This window comes from Syngnathus leptorhynchus, chromosome 18 (genome assembly GCF_054491065.1).
Source record: "Syngnathus leptorhynchus isolate UIUO chromosome 18, UIUO_Slep, whole genome shotgun sequence".
Classification (NCBI taxonomy): domain Eukaryota; kingdom Metazoa; phylum Chordata; class Actinopteri; order Syngnathiformes; family Syngnathidae; genus Syngnathus; species Syngnathus leptorhynchus.
The window spans coordinates 612,513-628,601 of record NC_141212.1 but is presented as its reverse complement, the minus strand read 5'-3'; the positions used below and the strand labels follow the sequence as shown (position 1 = coordinate 628,601).

Genomic DNA, 16,089 nt, shown 5'->3' with positions numbered 1-16,089 from the left:
TGTTGCCTTAAGAATGGTTCGAGTTGTCGTCGCATCATTTCAGTGGAAATACAAGCAAAAATGTGGCTTGAAACATTTTGCCGAAGACAGGCCACGGATGCTCTGACTGCTCTTCTCGCTGCCGACACGCTTACAGGTGAGCGCGAGCGCCTGTCGAGTAAGGAGGCCAAAGACTTGCCAGTCAGTCTCTCGCTCTGTTGCAGATACGTCGGCGAGCAAAGCGACACTTCGCCGAGGAGAGAACTTTTGACCACGTCATGCTTAGTTGGGTGAGAACCAAATCGTTTTGTCAAATCCTGAGCTGTGTTTCATAAATATAATAATATCGCTAGAGGGCGCCAAAACAAATGACAAAATTATATTCAGGTCACCATTACATTATCGATGTCAAAATTCGGATTTCCAAATAGATGAGAGACTTTTCACGCAGTGACTTGATGATGTTTGAGGTTGTTATTCAGCAGCTTTCTGTGACGTACTTGTTCCACACGTGTGTTTCTCTCTAAAGGTCCCCTTTTCAAGGGGGTTTTCCCCGCCTGTGAGACTTTTCAAAATGATCACTCTTGAATTTCAGTGTGATGTGACACTCTCAACCGCTCTGTGTTGCCTTTGATTATTATTTGATTTTATGATGCACAGTGTCTACTTTATCCTTTTTTTTTTTTTTAACTGCGTCACTGTTTGGGTACTCTGCTTTTTTGTTGTTGTTGTTGCTTATCTTGGGAAAACACTCAGTGCATCCAAGTGCTTCAAAAAATGGGACGGACATGTTTGTGTGTAGGAGGGCTGCGCTCTCTGCCAAGCAAAGCTGTTTTGCTCCTCATTTTCTTTTGGTCACACCAATGTCATGTTGCCGCTTTGAAAAACAAGCAGCCATGATCCGTCGTTGAAGGTATTTCCCCCCAAAAAAAGAATGTTAATGTAGACATAAAATGGCGGGGAAAAGTGATTTGAGATGGAAAGTACCGCCAAACGATATCCAAGACCGGTGGTAGGATGCCGTTTGGGTCCCCTTGAGGCCTTAACTCGAAACCAGTCGCTGCGGCACGCTTTCGGCCGTTCCGTTTCTTCCAGAAGCAAAAAAAAAAAAAGAGGAAGGGGCATCTCGGAGCTGCCGCGCCAATCTGATGATTTTCACAGCACACAGAGCGGAGGAGGAACTTTGTGTGTTGCTTTTCTGTACTTTTCACCATTTCACCAACTCTTCACCCCCCCCCCCCCTTACCAGAAACCACATCAGAGCCGGTGAGAGAGCGAGCGAGCGAGCGAGAGCGAGTGAAAGGAGGAGGAGTGACAGAAAGCAGGCAAGAAAAGAAAGACTCTCATTAAGTGGCAAAGCAAATTGCGTTGGGCACGCCAGCAAACTCTGTCTCCCTCTCGAGCACGGAAGGCGAAGTGGAGCCAGGAGAGAGGGAGAGAGAGAGAGGCCTTGTGAGGCTGCTGCCATGGCTCAGGGCTCGGACAGCAACGACGCAAGCTACAGGTCGCCGTCACCTGGAGGCAGGCAGGTAGGCTTCCTTTGCTTTGCCCCCCCCCATCCCGAAACGCCTTTTCTTTTTTAAAATGAGTATTTTTGCCCGTGTGAGGATGACTCGGTCCGACTGACCTTTATGAAAGGCAAACGTGTGAATGACACGAGAGTTGTCGGGAACACTTTGTGTGGCGAGTGAAAGTGGCGCAGAGTCACCCAGTTTGGCCTTTCCGTGCTTCTTGTGGATCACATGGAGAACTGCAACAAACTCAATCAAAGTCGTTTCCCAAATGTTTTCATTGGTCAAGTGATGGACGGATCCTAACCAGAGGGACGGCGAGGGGCGGTGCGTTTCATTTACAACAAAGTGGACCTTTGCAAGGGGGGGAGGAGGCCTTTGGGTGGGGTCGGTCTGGCGCTCGCTCGCTCGGGGCTTTCAGTTAGGCCCGGCCGGGGTCACACCTAGTTTCGCGTCCCCGCAACGCAACGGTTCATTTTTCTGAGTCACTCTGGGCAACTCTTTGCTGAAATGAGCTTTCCCCACGAGCTAGCTAGCATGCCTTGTCTGTGCGCAGAGCTCGTCGGACGACGTGAAGAAGGTGATGCGGCGGGAGAAGAACCGCATCGCGGCCCAGAAGAGCCGAATGAGGCAGACGCAGAAGGCCGACAGCCTCCACCTGGTGAGAAGTGGCAACTTTTTTTTTTTTTTTTTACATAACGCTACCTGACCATGTGGCGATGTGTCACGGCTTCTGTCGCGCGGCACGCTTGGACGCCGCTCGCCGTGTTTGTGCGAATAAATTAGCACGTGTGGGCATTAACCAGCATCCAGCACCTCCCTTGCAAACTGCAACTGAGTGAGAAGACTTCTGCTCAGTCCTTGAGCATGTTGTCTCCGCTCCATTGCACGGTAGTCGACTATTCTTTTGCGGACAGCAACGATACATGCAGTTTCCATCTCGAATTCACTTGTGACATATTGCCCTCTGCGGTCTGGCTTGATGAACAGGAAGGTGTATTTTCCCTCTCAGTGACAGCGTAGTCATTTCCCGTCAGAGCCGCGGTGTTTTTGTTTGAAAGAAGACGGCAGCCCCTTCTTGTAAAGGCGCACGCGGGCGGGCGGACGGGCGGGCGGACGGCCGGCCCACCGTCGGGGGTGGGTGGCGTGACGCACGACACCGGAGGGGTTTGCCCGCAGCTCGCGCCGACGAGCGATAAAAGTCTTTGGCGTGAAGGCGACCTTTTCAGCCGCCGCCCACCTCGGCGGAAGATTTCTCTCCCACTCTGCAACCCGGTTTGGGCACTTTTGCTCTACTTGCGTGAGATCAAAGCTGATCAGTAAGTCACCTGAGATGTTTTGCAAATGGGCTTGTGGGAAATGTGTCAACGTTGGGACATTTTTAACCTTTCGGTCCTGCTCGCAGATGACTGGTTCAAAAACAAACAAGGCACACACAGCCGAATGACATTTTGATTCCGCTAGTGACTTAGTAATAGGCAGAATAAAAGTGATGTCATGTCGTAAAACGATTGTAAATAGCGTGTCTCAATGAAAGACTTGCTCCTTTTCTTATCAGGACAGTTATTGTGGTCAGAGGTGTCGCTTCTTCACTGACGACAGGAAGCGTCTGTGTGTCCGTGCTCTACCCGCAACTTGACACGCGTGAAAGAAAAGAATGAACAAAAATTGACAGTTGGCTCCGAACGAGAAGCTTCAATACGTGCTGGTTATGGCAAATGTATGTGAAGAGGCCTGGCGCTTTGTGTTCCTTCCCCCAGGAGAGCGAGAGTCTGGAGAAAGAGAACGCGGCGCTCAGGAAGGAAGTGAAGGAGCTGACGGAGGAGGCCAAGTACCTGTCGTCGGTGCTGAGCAGCCACGAGCCGCAGTGCTCGGGCCTCAGCCCGAGCGCGCCGGGCCTCCCGTACCCGCCTCGCCACCAGCAACACGCCGCCTACCACCAGCACGTCGCCGTGCCCCACTACCAGCACTGACGTGGATGGGATCACGTCTCCAGAACTCTTGTGCCGAATTTTGTGTGCTCTGATTGTAAGACCCGACCCGCCGCCAAACACTTTTTGTTGACACTGTGGATTCATTTGTAAATTGCTTTCTTTTTTGGAGGAGGTGTCATGAAGTCTGTTACATTGTTTTTGTTTTGATGTAGATAGACCTCAAAAGCTCAGGAGATTTATTTTTTGCCGACTAATTTGATTGTTGGACAAAGCGAATGTAAAGTCGAGCCAAAGTTTGACAAACTGAGATATTTATTAAATGTTGAAATGCATTCTGTCCCTCCCAATCTTTCTACGTTCTACCTATCCATCTGTCCTTCTTTCTAGCTTTATTTCTAAAATAGAAGACCTACTTTTATCCTTCCTTGTGTCAGTGACTTTTTGAAAAACGTGCAGTTCGCGGGGAAACCTCTAGGTGGGGGCCCTCACGTATTCAATGCACCCACTCTTTTTCTTTTTTTTCTTTTTTATTTGATGCGAGTTACCGTTTACTTTTTCTTACTTCCGGTCAGCAGGCGTCAACGTAAATTGCCCGGATGTCTTTAAAAGGAGTGTACAATGTCGCACGTGGTTCTCGTTACGCGGACCACTCGTGACTTGTCCCGGGTTAGTTGGAGGAACACGCCCCGCAAAAGTGCTTCAGGTCCGACTCGGTGGGGTCTCTCTCTCTCTCGCGCGCCGCGTGGACGGTGTCAGGCTGGCTCCACGTGTTGACACTCGGGGAAGGAAGAGCCAAGAAAGAGGCGGTCGTGTTTCAGCGCGGGGGGGTCACACTGAATGCCGCCGCCGCAAGCAAGCACTTAAATGAGTCTCGAATCGAAACCGGCGCCTTTTTTTGGGCGACTGGCACGCGCTACAAGCCGACTCTGAATCCAAAGACGACGTCCTCCATTCATTTGGAACTTGGGCGCGAGACTCGAGTCGACTTGCCTCATTAAAAGTTGCTTCTAATTCTTCTTTATTTTTTTCCCCCCCATTGAAACGTCCTATGCGCTGTTTTGCGCGTATTCAACAACGACTCAGGAACACGCCGACGAGCTCGCCATGAGCGGGGAGCCAGAGGAGAAGAAGCCCGGCGAGGAGCGGCATGACTCTGATAACAAGTACGCCAAGGAGTCGGCGGAATCCCCGGAAATTCTCGTGCGCCTCAGCGCTTCCAACCAGCCCACCTCGGCGGACAGAGTTTGGGAGACGCGCTTGTACAAGCGCCGCTGGATCATGGTGTTCCTCTTCAGCTCCTACTCGCTGTGCAACTCGTACCAGTGGATCCAGTACGGCATCATCAGCAACATCTTCATGAAGTTCTACCATGTGGACGCCTTCACCATCGACTGGATGTCCATGATCTACATGCTGACCTACATCCCCTTCATCTTCCCGGTGACGTGGCTGCTGGACAAAAAAGGTCTGCGGGTGGTGGCCCTGGCCGCCACGGCGCTCAACTGCGCCGGGACGTGGTTCAAGGTGGGCAGCGTCCAGCCCCACCTGTTCGCCGTCACCTTCGTGGGACAGTTCTGCTGCTCCCTGGCGCAGGTCTTCATCCTAGGCATGCCGTCCAGGATCGCGTCCGTCTGGTTCGGATCCAACGAGGTGTCCACCGCCTGCTCCGTCGGCGTCTTTGGGAACCAGGTGAGCCGTTTGCTTTGACTCACCTATTTGCTCTGTGGCATCCTAGGAACTATGTCGAAAGGAGTTTATAGAGGTAAAAGGAGTGCCGAGTAGGGGAGACTAAATAGAAAGGTTTTTTTGAAAACGATTTCAGCTGGGCATCGCCATCGGGTTCCTGGTGCCGCCCATCCTGGTACCCAATGTGGACAACGTGGACGAGCTGACCCACCACATCAGCATCATGTTCTACATCACCGCCGGGGTGGCCACCTTCCTCTTCATCCTCGTCGTGGTCGGTAAGAGTGCGACTTGGCCTCGTTGAACATACGGAGGATGGCAAGAAATACGTCACGTGCAGCCAAAGTGGGCACAATGCTCGTTGGCATTCGGCGCCACAAACGGATCCTTGTGGAGGGAGGAAGCCACGGAGGGAGGGAGGGAGGGAGGGAGGGACGGAGGCCTTTGCTCCACAGTGGCACCATTCTTGCCTCATTCTCACCGATTCAACTCTCTTTCCTTGAAAGCGGCCTTAATCTAAGTTGACATTGGCGAAAATTCATCTCTTTTTGTCTTGTTTGGGTTCTTCCTTCCTTTCCTTCCTTCCTTCCTTCCTTCCTTCCTTCCTTCCTTCCTTCCTTCCTTCCTTCCTTCCTTCCTTCCTTCCTTCCTTCCTTCCTCAGCTTTTGCTTTGTGCTTCCTTCGGTCATGTTGGTCATGTTTTAGCTGTTTTTTAATCACTAACAGAGCCAAAAGATTCATTCCATCCAGTGGTGTTATTTTGGTGTGTTTCTTTCTGTTTCCTAATGTCAGTATTGATTTTCTTTTCCTTTCTCTCTAACAAGTGTTCCAAGAACAGCCCAAGCTGCCCCCGACGCAGGCTCAGGCCACGGCCCGAAGCATCCCGCCCGAGCAGTACTCCTACAGCGCCTCCGTTCTTCGGCTGCTGCGCAACAAGCCCTTCATCCTCCTCATCATCACCTACGGTACCGACGGTCCGGATTTGCGTTCTGACGGCATCCCCGGCCGAAACTTTTGTATCTTATCTGCCAATCTCATAAAGAAGGACTTATCTGTCAGATGGATGAAGGGCATGTTGGCATTGGAGGGGTCCAAAGTTTGTTGACATTCTGACAATGATTAAGCAAAGCGCTTTCATGAGCGGCTGCGTTGGCGCCCCGCCGCGGCAGAATCTTTCGCTGGGCTTGAACTTGACACCTTTCCTGTCACTATTATTAACCCCCCCCCCCCCCACACACACACACACACAAACACACACACATGCACACACTTTCCTGCCCAACAAGCGAGGTCCACTCTGGCTGCCGTTTTTGATTCCTTTTGTTGGAGTAAAATCAGATCAATGCAGTCCATTGTTCAATTCCTGAAATAGAACAGCTGTTTTTTTTTTTTTTTCGTTTTTCCGTCTTTTGAGAGGGGGGGGTGCAAGTAAAACATCTGCGGAGAACTTTCAAAGGCTGCCTGCTTTCAAAGCTTCACATTCCTGTTTGTTTGTTAGTTCCATAAAACTTTCAGCATCTGTGTAAGATCAATAAGCCCCGCCCCCGAAACGTTTCCCTTTCTTTTCTGCGTTGCAGGCTTGAACGTGGGCTGCTTCTATGCCGTCGGCACCTTGCTGAACCGCATGATCATCGAGCACTACCCGGTGAGCCCAGTCCACTCCACTCCAGTCCAGTCCAGTGGTTGGCCTGTAAACCAAAGTGAATGGGATTTGCGTCCCCATTTGTAATGAACGTGTCATCATTGGGAGGTGATACGGGTCATAAAATCTATCGCACGATAACTCGAGTAAATATTGGAAGACGCCGTTCAATTTGCGTTAGGTGAAATCCCACCCGAGCCTGGCTTCCTCATTTCCTGCTGGCAAACACGTGCAAGCGGCCTTATCTTCATCTATTTGCACAGTCAATGAAGGAAGCGGAAGCTCGGTCCAATCCGATTATTATTATTATTTTTTTTAATAAAGCTCATTCCAGTGTGCTGTGTCAAGTGTGCCACATTGCTCGCAGGGCGAAGAGGTCAACGCGGGCCGGATCGGCCTGACCATCGTCATCGCCGGCATGGTGGGCTCCCTCATCTGCGGCCTGTGGTTGGACCGCACCAAGACCTACAAGTGAGTGGCCAGCGGCTTTGGTTCTGTTTATGCAGGTGTGGCTTTCAAGTTGCTCCCCCGTTGGCTCCAAAGCGGCACCCCTCGTGTTGTTGTTTGTTTTCCCGGCTATTGTCCCGCACATGTGGAAACATTTCCACTTGCCATTGTGTGATGAAAGACGCCGAGCGGAGCGGAGCTTTTTTTGGACGGGCGCCGGGGTCACCAAAAAGGCCTGTCTTGTGCTCTTTTACAGGCAGACCACCCTGGCCGTTTACTTGATGTCTCTGGTGGGGATGATCGTGTACGCCGCCACGCTCAGCCTGGGCCACCTCTGGGTGGTCTTCATCACTGCCGGAGTTCTCGGGTACTGTCTCCAAAGTGATCATTTGTGACCGTTAGCGACAATGTAAACGTCGAAAGCCGCCACTCATCCCTGACCTTTGTTACACTCTCGCCGAAAAGGAAAAATGGCGGACCGACGCTCGTGTGTTTTTCAAAAGAAAAAATGTAGGTGAGGGAGGGGTGGCAAGCGTGTGCTTGTGTTTTGGTCGCCAGCTGGAATTTGCGGAATTTCCCCCGATAACCTTATCGCGGCACATTCTTGGAAGGAATTGAACTTTATTCTCACACGCTTGTAAAATGATGCGTTTCAGCTTCTTCATGACCGGCTACCTGCCGCTGGGCTTCGAGTTCGCCGTGGAGCTGACCTATCCCGAATCGGAGGGAACCTCCTCTGGGCTCCTCAACTGCTCTGCGCAGGTAGCACACTCTCTGGATTCTCGTTGGATCGCAACTGGGCCGGCCGGAAGCCAGAATGGCATTTTTGTCTTTGGTCAGCATTTGATTTAGGTGTCGTCGCAGGTTTTCGGCATCATCTTCACCATCTGCCAGGGCAAAATCATCGACACATTTGGCACGCTGCCGGGAAACATCTTCCTGTGCGTCTTCCTCCTGCTGGGCACCGTCATGACAGGTAGGAAAGATTTTCCTTCCATCTTGCGTCGCGGAAAGAGTGCTCCGGGTTTGTTTAGTTTCTTGTCCACTGAGAAATGTTTATTTGATCACTTTAAGAAGATGCAAAATAACATTTGACTGTGCGCCGTCACGTCTCAAAGGTTTCCGTTTGCTGCCGAGTGTAAATTGGGGTTAATCATTTGTGCACTTTGCAAGTTTTGCAATGCGATGATAGTTGTTTTCTTGGGAAATACTTGAAATTGCTCTTGACATATTGAACTGTATCGACTTGACTTAACCTTTGAAGTCAATGACTTGGAAAATGTCTTCCTGTTTGGAAATCATTCGGAGGAGGCTATTGTTTGCAAATGCATCTTGCACTTTGCCAGCTAGCTAGCTAGCAGCTGCAGCTGCTTCAGAGTGCCATGTTGTCGGCGGGGGGGGTCTCCATCATTCCCACTAAAGTCCACCTTTGTGTCGCCTCAAATGACCGGCAGGCTTCATCAAGTCGGATCTGCGGCGGCAAAAAGCCAACGAGTTGGCCAAAGCAGAAGTAAGTGCGAAAGAAAGACGGATCGGATCGTCTTCCTGTCGACGTCTGGCTTTTTTGTACTTCCCTCCCTCAAATGATTGCGTCACGCATTGTGCTTGTTTTCCTCATTTGTCAGCGTTGCTCCTCGCATGTGGCTTTTGTCTGTCGGCTTGCTTCTAAAATTTCAAAGCTGTTTTGTGTTGGAAATTTGACGCTTTGAAATGGTCCAGTAATTATTTGGGACATGAGTACTAACAGATGGCAACTTATTAACAATACTCATTTTGACTCAAGTGCTTGCAATACTCAGTCGGCTTCATTTTACATTTCTCGAAGCAACAACAAATCTTTGCATCTAATTCAGTGTGCTTGATGTCTTCTGCTGCTGTCAGGTGAAATCCCCCCCACTGATTTCATTTAACAGAGCTTCGGCGCGCCATCTTAACAATGTGTCTCACTTGTCGCAATTTCAATCAAACAAATACGGCGCGGCCAACGAATGCCTAGTGACAGGCGGCTGTGATTTTAGGCGGAGGCGATGACGTCGGGACCGGACTACGGCGCCACGCCCTAAATCTCCACAGCGCAGACGCCGCCTTCACTATAAAGCGTTCCGTAAACAAAAAAAATCTCATCAAATCATAGCGCCCCCCACAGGCGCGCTAAGGTAATGATCACACCACGCCAATCCATCGGCTTCCCAGTTGCCGCTTCTTTTTCGCTTTCAACTGCAAGGCAGCTTTGCCTCTTAAGTCGCAGTGCTGACCTCACCTCACCTGACCTGACCATCATTCAAGTGATGACGTCATTTGCAAGTCAAGTGTCGTTCATTCACTGTCGGTTTTCCCCTGTACTGCCCTTTTTCTCCACAAGAGGGAGACAGAGAACGAGATTCTCTCATCAAACTGATGGACGCACTGCTGCTTTGATGGAAAATGCATTTGAAATGTTCTAATCTAATATCTCTAATTTTGGCACAACTTAGTTTTGCACTAATTTACAAACGTGATGAAAAAAAACAACTCATCACTTAAATCCTTGAAGGAAAATGAAAAACTAGCCATTAGGTTCTAAGTTGGCATGTGTACTGTTTCTACCTGCAGGGACCATGTGACAGGCTGAGAGGAGGCATGTCCACAAACCTTGTCCTCCAAGAAGAAAAGTTTTAAAAAAAGAAAGAAAGAAAGCACAAAACTGCACAATTTTTATTATTATTAATTAACATCAGAAACCAGCGCGATATGTACAATTGTAATCTTTTGTTTTTATATAGTATTCATGTTGAATTCAGATTGAGCTAACTTGATTTCCATGCTTTGATATCTACAAATTAAATTCTTCTGACAATCGTCAATGACTTGAACCTTGAGAAATTTACCGCTGGCTATCAGTATTGAAAATGTAACTATTTCTGACTTCATGGAAAATGTCTTTCATTCTTGCTAGTCAACAAGACGAATGCGACGCAAACGATTGCCGAAGATTTCTACTCTATTTACACAAGACTCAGGTTTACTTTTTAACAAGCCCCCTCCCTCCACATGATTTTATTGTAGTTTCCCTTTCCGCCATCATGTGGTGCTGTTGCAGCAAGCTCAGATGCTCATTTCAATGCAACGAGCGTTCCTTTCAATCCATTCGTCGATTGTACATTGTTGTAAAAAGTGTCGTTATAAATAAGACGCAGGCAATTTGTCCTTTCTGATGAATTCCTTGTTGTATGAAGACTTTGACATGAAATACATTTTTTGAATGGCGGGGTGAAAGAAAATATATTTGTGAGTTGACCTGGCACTCTTTTCTGCCCTTAATGGTCACTTTATGAGCCAACCAAAGTGGCCCCTGCTGTGTTTGTGTTGCGCCGACACGCTGTAAGCAGTGGCCGTGTCGCGCTAATTGGAGCGCCGCGTGACTGGGCGCTTTCACCGCCGTTTCCGAGGTGTAGTGTTTGCACCCCCACCCCCCGCGGCGCTTCGTGATGATGCGTGAACCGCACTTTGTGTTCCACTGCAGTAAAATTCCACGCCAGCCCGGATGTCGCCAAACGTTCAGAATGGCAGACGCAGGAAAAAGGAAATGTAAAAAAAGATCAATCTGATGTTTTGAAAATGAATTTTGGAGAATTTCTTGATTGGAAAATGTGCGGGAACCTTTGCCGTTCCTATTTCCAGCCAGGCCTCCAAATAGTCACTTGAGCACTCAGCTTTGGCACCGCCTCAAAGGTTTCATGGAACTTGTTGGTGACACAAATGCGATGATGCTCACGTGGCCCGGGATGCAGTATTGACCCAAATGTTTGCCAATCCATAGCACTTATCCGGTCGATCGGGCCCTTGTCAACGTGTTAGGCGGACATTTTGGACTTGAGCATGTTCTGGAAGAGAAAGAGCACGCCCATTAGCCTTTTGTTTCTTAAAGTGATGCAAGAGCTTCCCTTTTTGCTGAAACGGCCTTTGTGGGCTTTTTCCCGTAGCCTCGCAAAACATTTTTCAAGAGCCTCTCGGGACGCGTGGGTGCTCCAATCGCAAGAGGGAGGAAACGCTAACCGCCGTTAGCCTCCTTTCGCATCTCCCAGGCTCTTCATCATTCAAGTGGCGTTTTACAATCTCCCAAAAGCGGGAAACGGATCCTTTTGCGCTCGCCGCCGCAAGCCCGCCGCGCTTCCAAGATGAACTCCTCCAAATCCTTTCATCCGTTTGATTTCCTTTTCACGGCGCCACCGTGACGTCAAACGCTAAAGCTAATATTGTCAAACGCTCTTTGCGCGGAAATGAAGGCTTCTTACGCTCCGACGGCTTCTCCTGTGACGCGTCGTCGTCATCGCTGCCCGGCCCGGCCCGGCTTTCTTCCACCAGTCGTTTGAAGTTGGCTCGGGAGCGCAAATGTGCTGAGCTCGGCAGCCTGGTCGGTGTGTGGACGACTCGTTTGAAGCGGGTCATCTTGGGGAACCGGGCTTTGCGTGTTGTCTTTAGCCGTCCGTCCAGAGTGTGTTGTTGTTGTGATTGCCGGCGTCTCCCGTCATGCACAAAATGGTGCTCTTTCCCTTCCCGCAAGTGTTGACTGCTAATCCTCGCACGCTTGTCTTCTTCCCGCGCTTGGCACGTCGGCGCATTCCGAGCCCGGCGGCTTTGCGCAAATCCAACAAATTAGCTTTTTCCTCCTCTGTCCTCCCCACAACAATTTAGTTCTGAGAGTTGAATCGAAACAAAAAAAGTCGAGGGTGTTTCTCCCAAACGATCCAGATGTTGACCATAGTCCCGGGCACCTTTTCTGTACTGATTGTGATGTTATCACATTTTTCTCATATCTATCGTGGCTCGCGGTGATTGTTGCTTTTTTGATCGTAATCTGAGTCATCGCATCAGGGAGGAAGCGGACGGCCTCCCGTGCGTTCGTTCGCTCCCGAGACGACGCATGAATCACATTTTTATGAGCCGCTTATTTCCATAAATAGGACGGAAAGCCATTCCAGCTCGAGGGGAAGCGCTCTTCCAAATGTGTTCTCGAGGCACATCTGTTGATATACTTGTGGCCGCGATGGCTAATGGCTTTAGCGTATGAAGCTAACCGACAACATACCTGAACACACTCCAGATTCTCTGCGCTGTCACATCTGCTGCGACTGAACATAAAGCCCATGGACTTTATTCTGAAAATTGCAATTTTCCATCTTTTTTCAGGCCCAGTCCTCTTAGTCCTCTTTTCTTTTCTTGCCAACTCAATGCAAACTTGGCTCCTTCCTCCGCCGACTGCAGTCGTGATACGTTTACATATTTGCTCCCCCTTGGGTTAGCCCACCTTTTCCAGTAACGCCATTCCAGTGGATTTGTATGTATTGCAAGCGTGCGTAACGCGCGGGAGGCGCCGAGCACGCCTGCCATCGTACTCTTTCCACAGAACCGCTGCGATGTGACCTGATGATTTTATTGCTACAAAAGTCCTCGCTCGGGCATCTGTTATTGCGTTCAGGGAATAGCGAGCGGGCCGGGCCGCCCGTGGTGTTTTGCAACTTAACGTGTCGTGTCGTGCCGTTCGTCTTTGGTGTCAAAGAGTTCACAGCAAATCGGCCAAAAGAAGCGTCGGCTGGACTGTTTCCGTCCAATTCGGGAGAGGCAGAGCAGCTTGAGATTTTTGCTGAGTTAGCGTTAGCTGCACCTTAGCCATTGTTGTAAGACAGAAAACATGACATTTCAACTTGCTCATCTTTCAGACCCTCAAATGGTGTCGCTCCAAATTCTTTGCCTTTAAAATTTCCCAGTGTAAATGCTGACTTGGCACTTTTGACTCCTTTGGCGTTTGTTGCGGCCAAGCTGCTCTGGGCCGCCGCGTTTGAGGCGCCGCTTGTTGACTCGGCTCTTTTGTCTCTGCGTCAAAGTTCATCTCTCATCGCCGCTGACGGGGAAGGACAATTGTACGCCGGCTCAAATATGTTTTCATTTTGTAAATCAATTTGTATTGTTGGGCATACCGGGGAGACAAAAGGCAAAGTTGAAACAAAAATGACATTCAATTGTTACATTTTTGACTTCACCTAAAATTTTAGGATCACAAAAAATGAACTACTTTCATATTTATTGGGTTTCCAAAATATCCAAAAATACAAGACTTGTTTTCTCATCATCAACAAAGCCAGCACTTTTGAAAACAAGAAAGACATGACACGACAGCTTTGTCAGAATGAAGATGTGAGATGAACTTGACTCATTTGGGCCTCCTCAGCTACATTTGCAAGACTTGACGATCATGTTGGAGAGCTGCTCCACTTTGGGGGTCCGTCCCGAGTAGTAGAGAATGGTGAGGGGCTCCAGTTCTTGGGGGACGCAGCACGGCGAAGCCGACGCCTCCGGGTTCAGAGTGTTGTACAAGCTCAGCAACTTAGAAGCAGCAGAAACACGCACGCGCACGCACACGTGGGCTTAAAACGTCCAGAAAGCATCTCCTCGGGGTTTTCTTTTTTCTTACCGAGCTGTGCGCCGTGTCGGAGCTCCTCAGGTAGGGGCACGGCCCCGAGCAGTAGTTGGCGTCGTAACCGCTGGGCTCGTGGATCCACTTCCAATCCAGGTCGCGGCGGAAATCGATGTGCAGCCGGCGGACGCAGCAGCTCTCCTCGGCGTTTCTGCGCGCCGACCCAGCTTTACGCACGCGGCCGTTCAAACGCTCAGCATCCGAAAGCGGTTCTTACGAGAAGCAGTAGTCGGTGTCCAGCGCTCGCTTGCGTCTGCGCGACTTTGAGTCCAGGCGGTGAGGCGGGATCATCATGAGGATGAGGTGAGGCAGGTTCTGCTCCTTGCTCCTCTTCAGATGGCTGAGGTCCAAGCGACTCTGCTCCTCCTCGCCGTCCACTCCTTAGTGGGACAAAAAGGTCCAGCGGCTCGTCGGCGTTCCGAACGAGCGCGCTCGGGCGGGTACCTTTAAACTTGACCTCCAGAACCTCGTTGTCGTTGTCCATGATGTCGCCGTTGGGGCCGAAGGTGTGGCAAGGGCAATGGACGCTGATTTCCAAGCCCAGATTGCTCCCTGACGTCAAATTAAAGTCAAGGTCAGCGTCTCGGCGAGAAAGCGGACCCGACGTGAATGTGACCCCGACCGTCCGACCGACCGCTGCTCGTCAGCCACTCCCGCACGCTGTCGGTCACGTCGAAGGAGACCCATTCGGGCGTGCCTTTGGTCAGCACGTTTTTGGCGCCGATGTAGCGCTGCTTCCTGACGTGTTCGTTTGGCCGCACGATCTGCAAAAGCCAGACAACGTGGCACACCGTTTCAGAAGCCAAAGGCGGCCAAAATGCCGTCGCTATTAGCCACGGTCGTTAGCGTCTTGCGTACATGCGCTCGGCAGACCAGAGCGCACTTCTTAGATTAGCATCTTAAATATTTGGCAGGGACACGCGAGAAGCGGACTTCCAGTATGAGAAGCGAGCACTCGCCGGCCGTGTGGGCGGAGGTTAACAGTACCTTTACGCACCTGGTAGAGCTCAATCCGCTGCTCGTTGCGCCCGGCGCCGGCGTTGGGAACCCGCAAGGCTCGGAACTCGGCCCTGAAGAGGTCGCTGGCGTTCCTTTCCATGGCCGAGACGTTGAAACGGAACACCTTGGACGTGATGCCTTTGGGGCAGTAGGACAGGTCGTCTGCCACAGAGGATGAGCGGCCACGTTAGTTGTTTGCGGCCTTTATTATATTTTCAACTCACTGCTCTCGGTGGGCCCGTGAACCACGTTGAACCTGTAGACCTCCTTGGCGTAGTACTCGGCGTCGGTGCCGTCGGCGCCGCACACGTGGCGCCGGTGGCGGCCCAGCTCCTCCAGCAGCTGGCGCGTGCTGTTGTAGAGCGCCCGCACCTGCTGGGGCACCTTGGCGGGCCCCTGTGCGCGCGGGGGGCAGCTCAGCCGCAGCTTGCTGAGGATCTGCCCGCGGATGGCCTCCACCCGTTTCCTCTTAACGTGGTCCATGTCCACCGCCGCGCAGGTGGACAGCGGCGAACTGAGCGAGGCGCAGTGGAGCAGCAGGGTGGCGCACAGCAACGCTCTGCAGGCGTGCATCCTGCCCGGCCCGGCCGGGGCGAGGTTCCGACCCCGATCCTACCGAGGCGAGCCCTCTAAAAAGCTCCTCGGCCAAAAAGCGAGCCGCGTCTCTTTGGACCCATCGACTTTCCAAACGTTGACGAGCTGGGAGTGGAGTCTGTTTGCATGGTGGGAGATGAGATTTGGGCTTTTTATTGCAGCCAGTCCGAACGGCGGCGTGACGGTGGAGGAGGGGCCCGGCCACCCCCGCACCGCCGCCCCCACCGACGTGACTCAGACACGTGAGAAAAGCTTTTGCTTTTCTATTTGGAGGCCTTTAGTCACTCTCTTGTTATTCCTAAGGCACTATTAGCATGTTTTTCCCTGGAATAGCTGCCTCAGGCGCCACCTTGTGGCCGACTAGGGAAAAATTGGCAGCTTTGAGTTGAGTTTACGTGTCCAATGAAACATGTGGACGGACGGCGTCTGGGGATCCCGAGACGTGATCCCAGACGGTGAAAGTTCATGTTTACTCCCGAGTACTTCCCCCGCCGGTGACTTCGCTGCTGAGTGAGTCACAAAATGCAATGAGCAAAACCAAAAAGAAATATGAGTCACATTTGGGGGTAGGAATGCAAACAGGAGAAGCCCTCACGTCTGTGAGGATGATGATGCCAGTCACGTGATGGATCTGCCATGCGTGTGACGTCACCCAGGTTGCGCGTGGAGACTTTCTGCTGAGGTCAGTCCTTTTGGAGGACGACGTGTTCTTGGGCCCGCGCGTGAATGGCAAGCCCCTTTATTTGTCCCCGGCGCCGCTTTGTACTCGGATGGAGTGACGGGGATTGGCCGCCATGTTTGCGGGAAAATCAATAGCAACGTTTGCTCATGATTGACATGGTG

At 51.1% G+C, this 16,089-nt stretch overlaps 3 protein-coding genes across 7 annotated transcripts; 2 read left to right on the top strand and 1 right to left on the bottom strand.

The window, feature by feature from the left end:
• Positions 1–16: 16 nt before the first annotated feature.
• On the top strand, positions 17–3,805 carry batf (basic leucine zipper transcription factor, ATF-like). Its single transcript, XM_085937332.1, has 5 exons — positions 17–136; positions 204–269; positions 1,229–1,508; positions 2,047–2,151; positions 3,251–3,805. The coding sequence occupies exons 3-5, from the start codon at positions 1,446–1,448 to the stop codon at positions 3,461–3,463; spliced, it is 381 nt and encodes a 126-aa protein (XP_085793458.1). The 5' UTR covers positions 17–136; positions 204–269; positions 1,229–1,445; the 3' UTR covers positions 3,464–3,805.
• A 187-nt stretch (positions 3,806–3,992) lies between these two features.
• Positions 3,993–10,042, top strand: flvcr2b (FLVCR choline and putative heme transporter 2b). 5 transcript variants are annotated; one of them, XR_015068861.1, is made up of 11 exons: positions 3,996–5,113; positions 5,247–5,388; positions 5,935–6,075; positions 6,688–6,755; positions 7,120–7,223; positions 7,456–7,566; positions 7,856–7,961; positions 8,064–8,175; positions 8,654–8,709; positions 9,218–9,355; positions 9,792–10,042. XR_015068861.1 is itself a non-coding variant. In XM_085937328.1 (10 exons), exons 1-9 carry the CDS (start codon positions 4,529–4,531, stop codon positions 9,331–9,333), a joined length of 1,485 nt encoding a protein of 494 aa, XP_085793454.1. In that variant the 5' UTR covers positions 3,994–4,528; the 3' UTR covers positions 9,334–9,355; positions 9,792–10,042. The 5 variants fall into 5 exon arrangements, 4 of the variants coding, with proteins under 4 accessions (XP_085793455.1, XP_085793453.1, XP_085793454.1 ...); XM_085937328.1 differs by lacking the exon at positions 8,654–8,709 and having other exon boundaries at positions 3,994–5,113; XM_085937326.1 differs by lacking the exon at positions 9,218–9,355 and having other exon boundaries at positions 3,994–5,113.
• Positions 10,043–13,175: 3,133 nt separating this feature from the next.
• Positions 13,176–15,359, bottom strand: LOC147042058 (transforming growth factor beta-3 proprotein-like). Its single transcript, XM_085937430.1, has 7 exons — positions 14,877–15,359; positions 14,651–14,814; positions 14,288–14,417; positions 14,098–14,205; positions 13,871–14,033; positions 13,651–13,804; positions 13,176–13,562 (listed from the first exon to the last, which is right to left on the bottom strand). Exons 1-7 carry the CDS (start codon positions 15,223–15,225, stop codon positions 13,404–13,406), a joined length of 1,227 nt encoding a protein of 408 aa, XP_085793556.1. The 5' UTR covers positions 15,226–15,359; the 3' UTR covers positions 13,176–13,403.
• Positions 15,360–16,089: the final 730 nt, after the last annotated feature.

What these genes read in the sequence shown, in the direction of transcription:
- batf (XM_085937332.1), top strand. Translation starts at nt 1,446, where the DNA reads ATGGCTCAGGGCTCGGACAGCAACGACGCAAGCTACAGGTCGCCGTCA. An exon ending in CGTCACCTGGAGGCAGGCAG is followed by an intron (nt 1,509 to 2,046) that starts GTAGGCTTCCTT and finishes GTCTGTGCGCAG; the next exon opens with AGCTCGTCGGACGACGTGAA. An exon ending in AGGCCGACAGCCTCCACCTG is followed by an intron (nt 2,152 to 3,250) that starts GTGAGAAGTGGC and finishes TCCTTCCCCCAG; the next exon opens with GAGAGCGAGAGTCTGGAGAA.
- flvcr2b (XM_085937326.1), top strand. Translation starts at nt 4,529, where the DNA reads ATGAGCGGGGAGCCAGAGGAGAAGAAGCCCGGCGAGGAGCGGCATGAC. An exon ending in CTTCATCCTCGTCGTGGTCG is followed by an intron (nt 5,389 to 5,934) that starts GTAAGAGTGCGA and finishes CTCTCTAACAAG; the next exon opens with TGTTCCAAGAACAGCCCAAG. An exon ending in GACCGCACCAAGACCTACAA is followed by an intron (nt 7,224 to 7,455) that starts GTGAGTGGCCAG and finishes GCTCTTTTACAG; the next exon opens with GCAGACCACCCTGGCCGTTT.
- LOC147042058 (XM_085937430.1), bottom strand. Translation starts at nt 15,225, where the DNA reads ATGCACGCCTGCAGAGCGTTGCTGTGCGCCACCCTGCTGCTCCACTGC. An exon ending in TCACGGGCCCACCGAGAGCA is followed by an intron (nt 14,815 to 14,876) that starts GTGAGTTGAAAA and finishes CCTCTGTGGCAG; the next exon opens with ACGACCTGTCCTACTGCCCC. An exon ending in GGAGTGGCTGACGAGCAGCG is followed by an intron (nt 14,206 to 14,287) that starts GTCGGTCGGACG and finishes ATTTGACGTCAG; the next exon opens with GGAGCAATCTGGGCTTGGAA.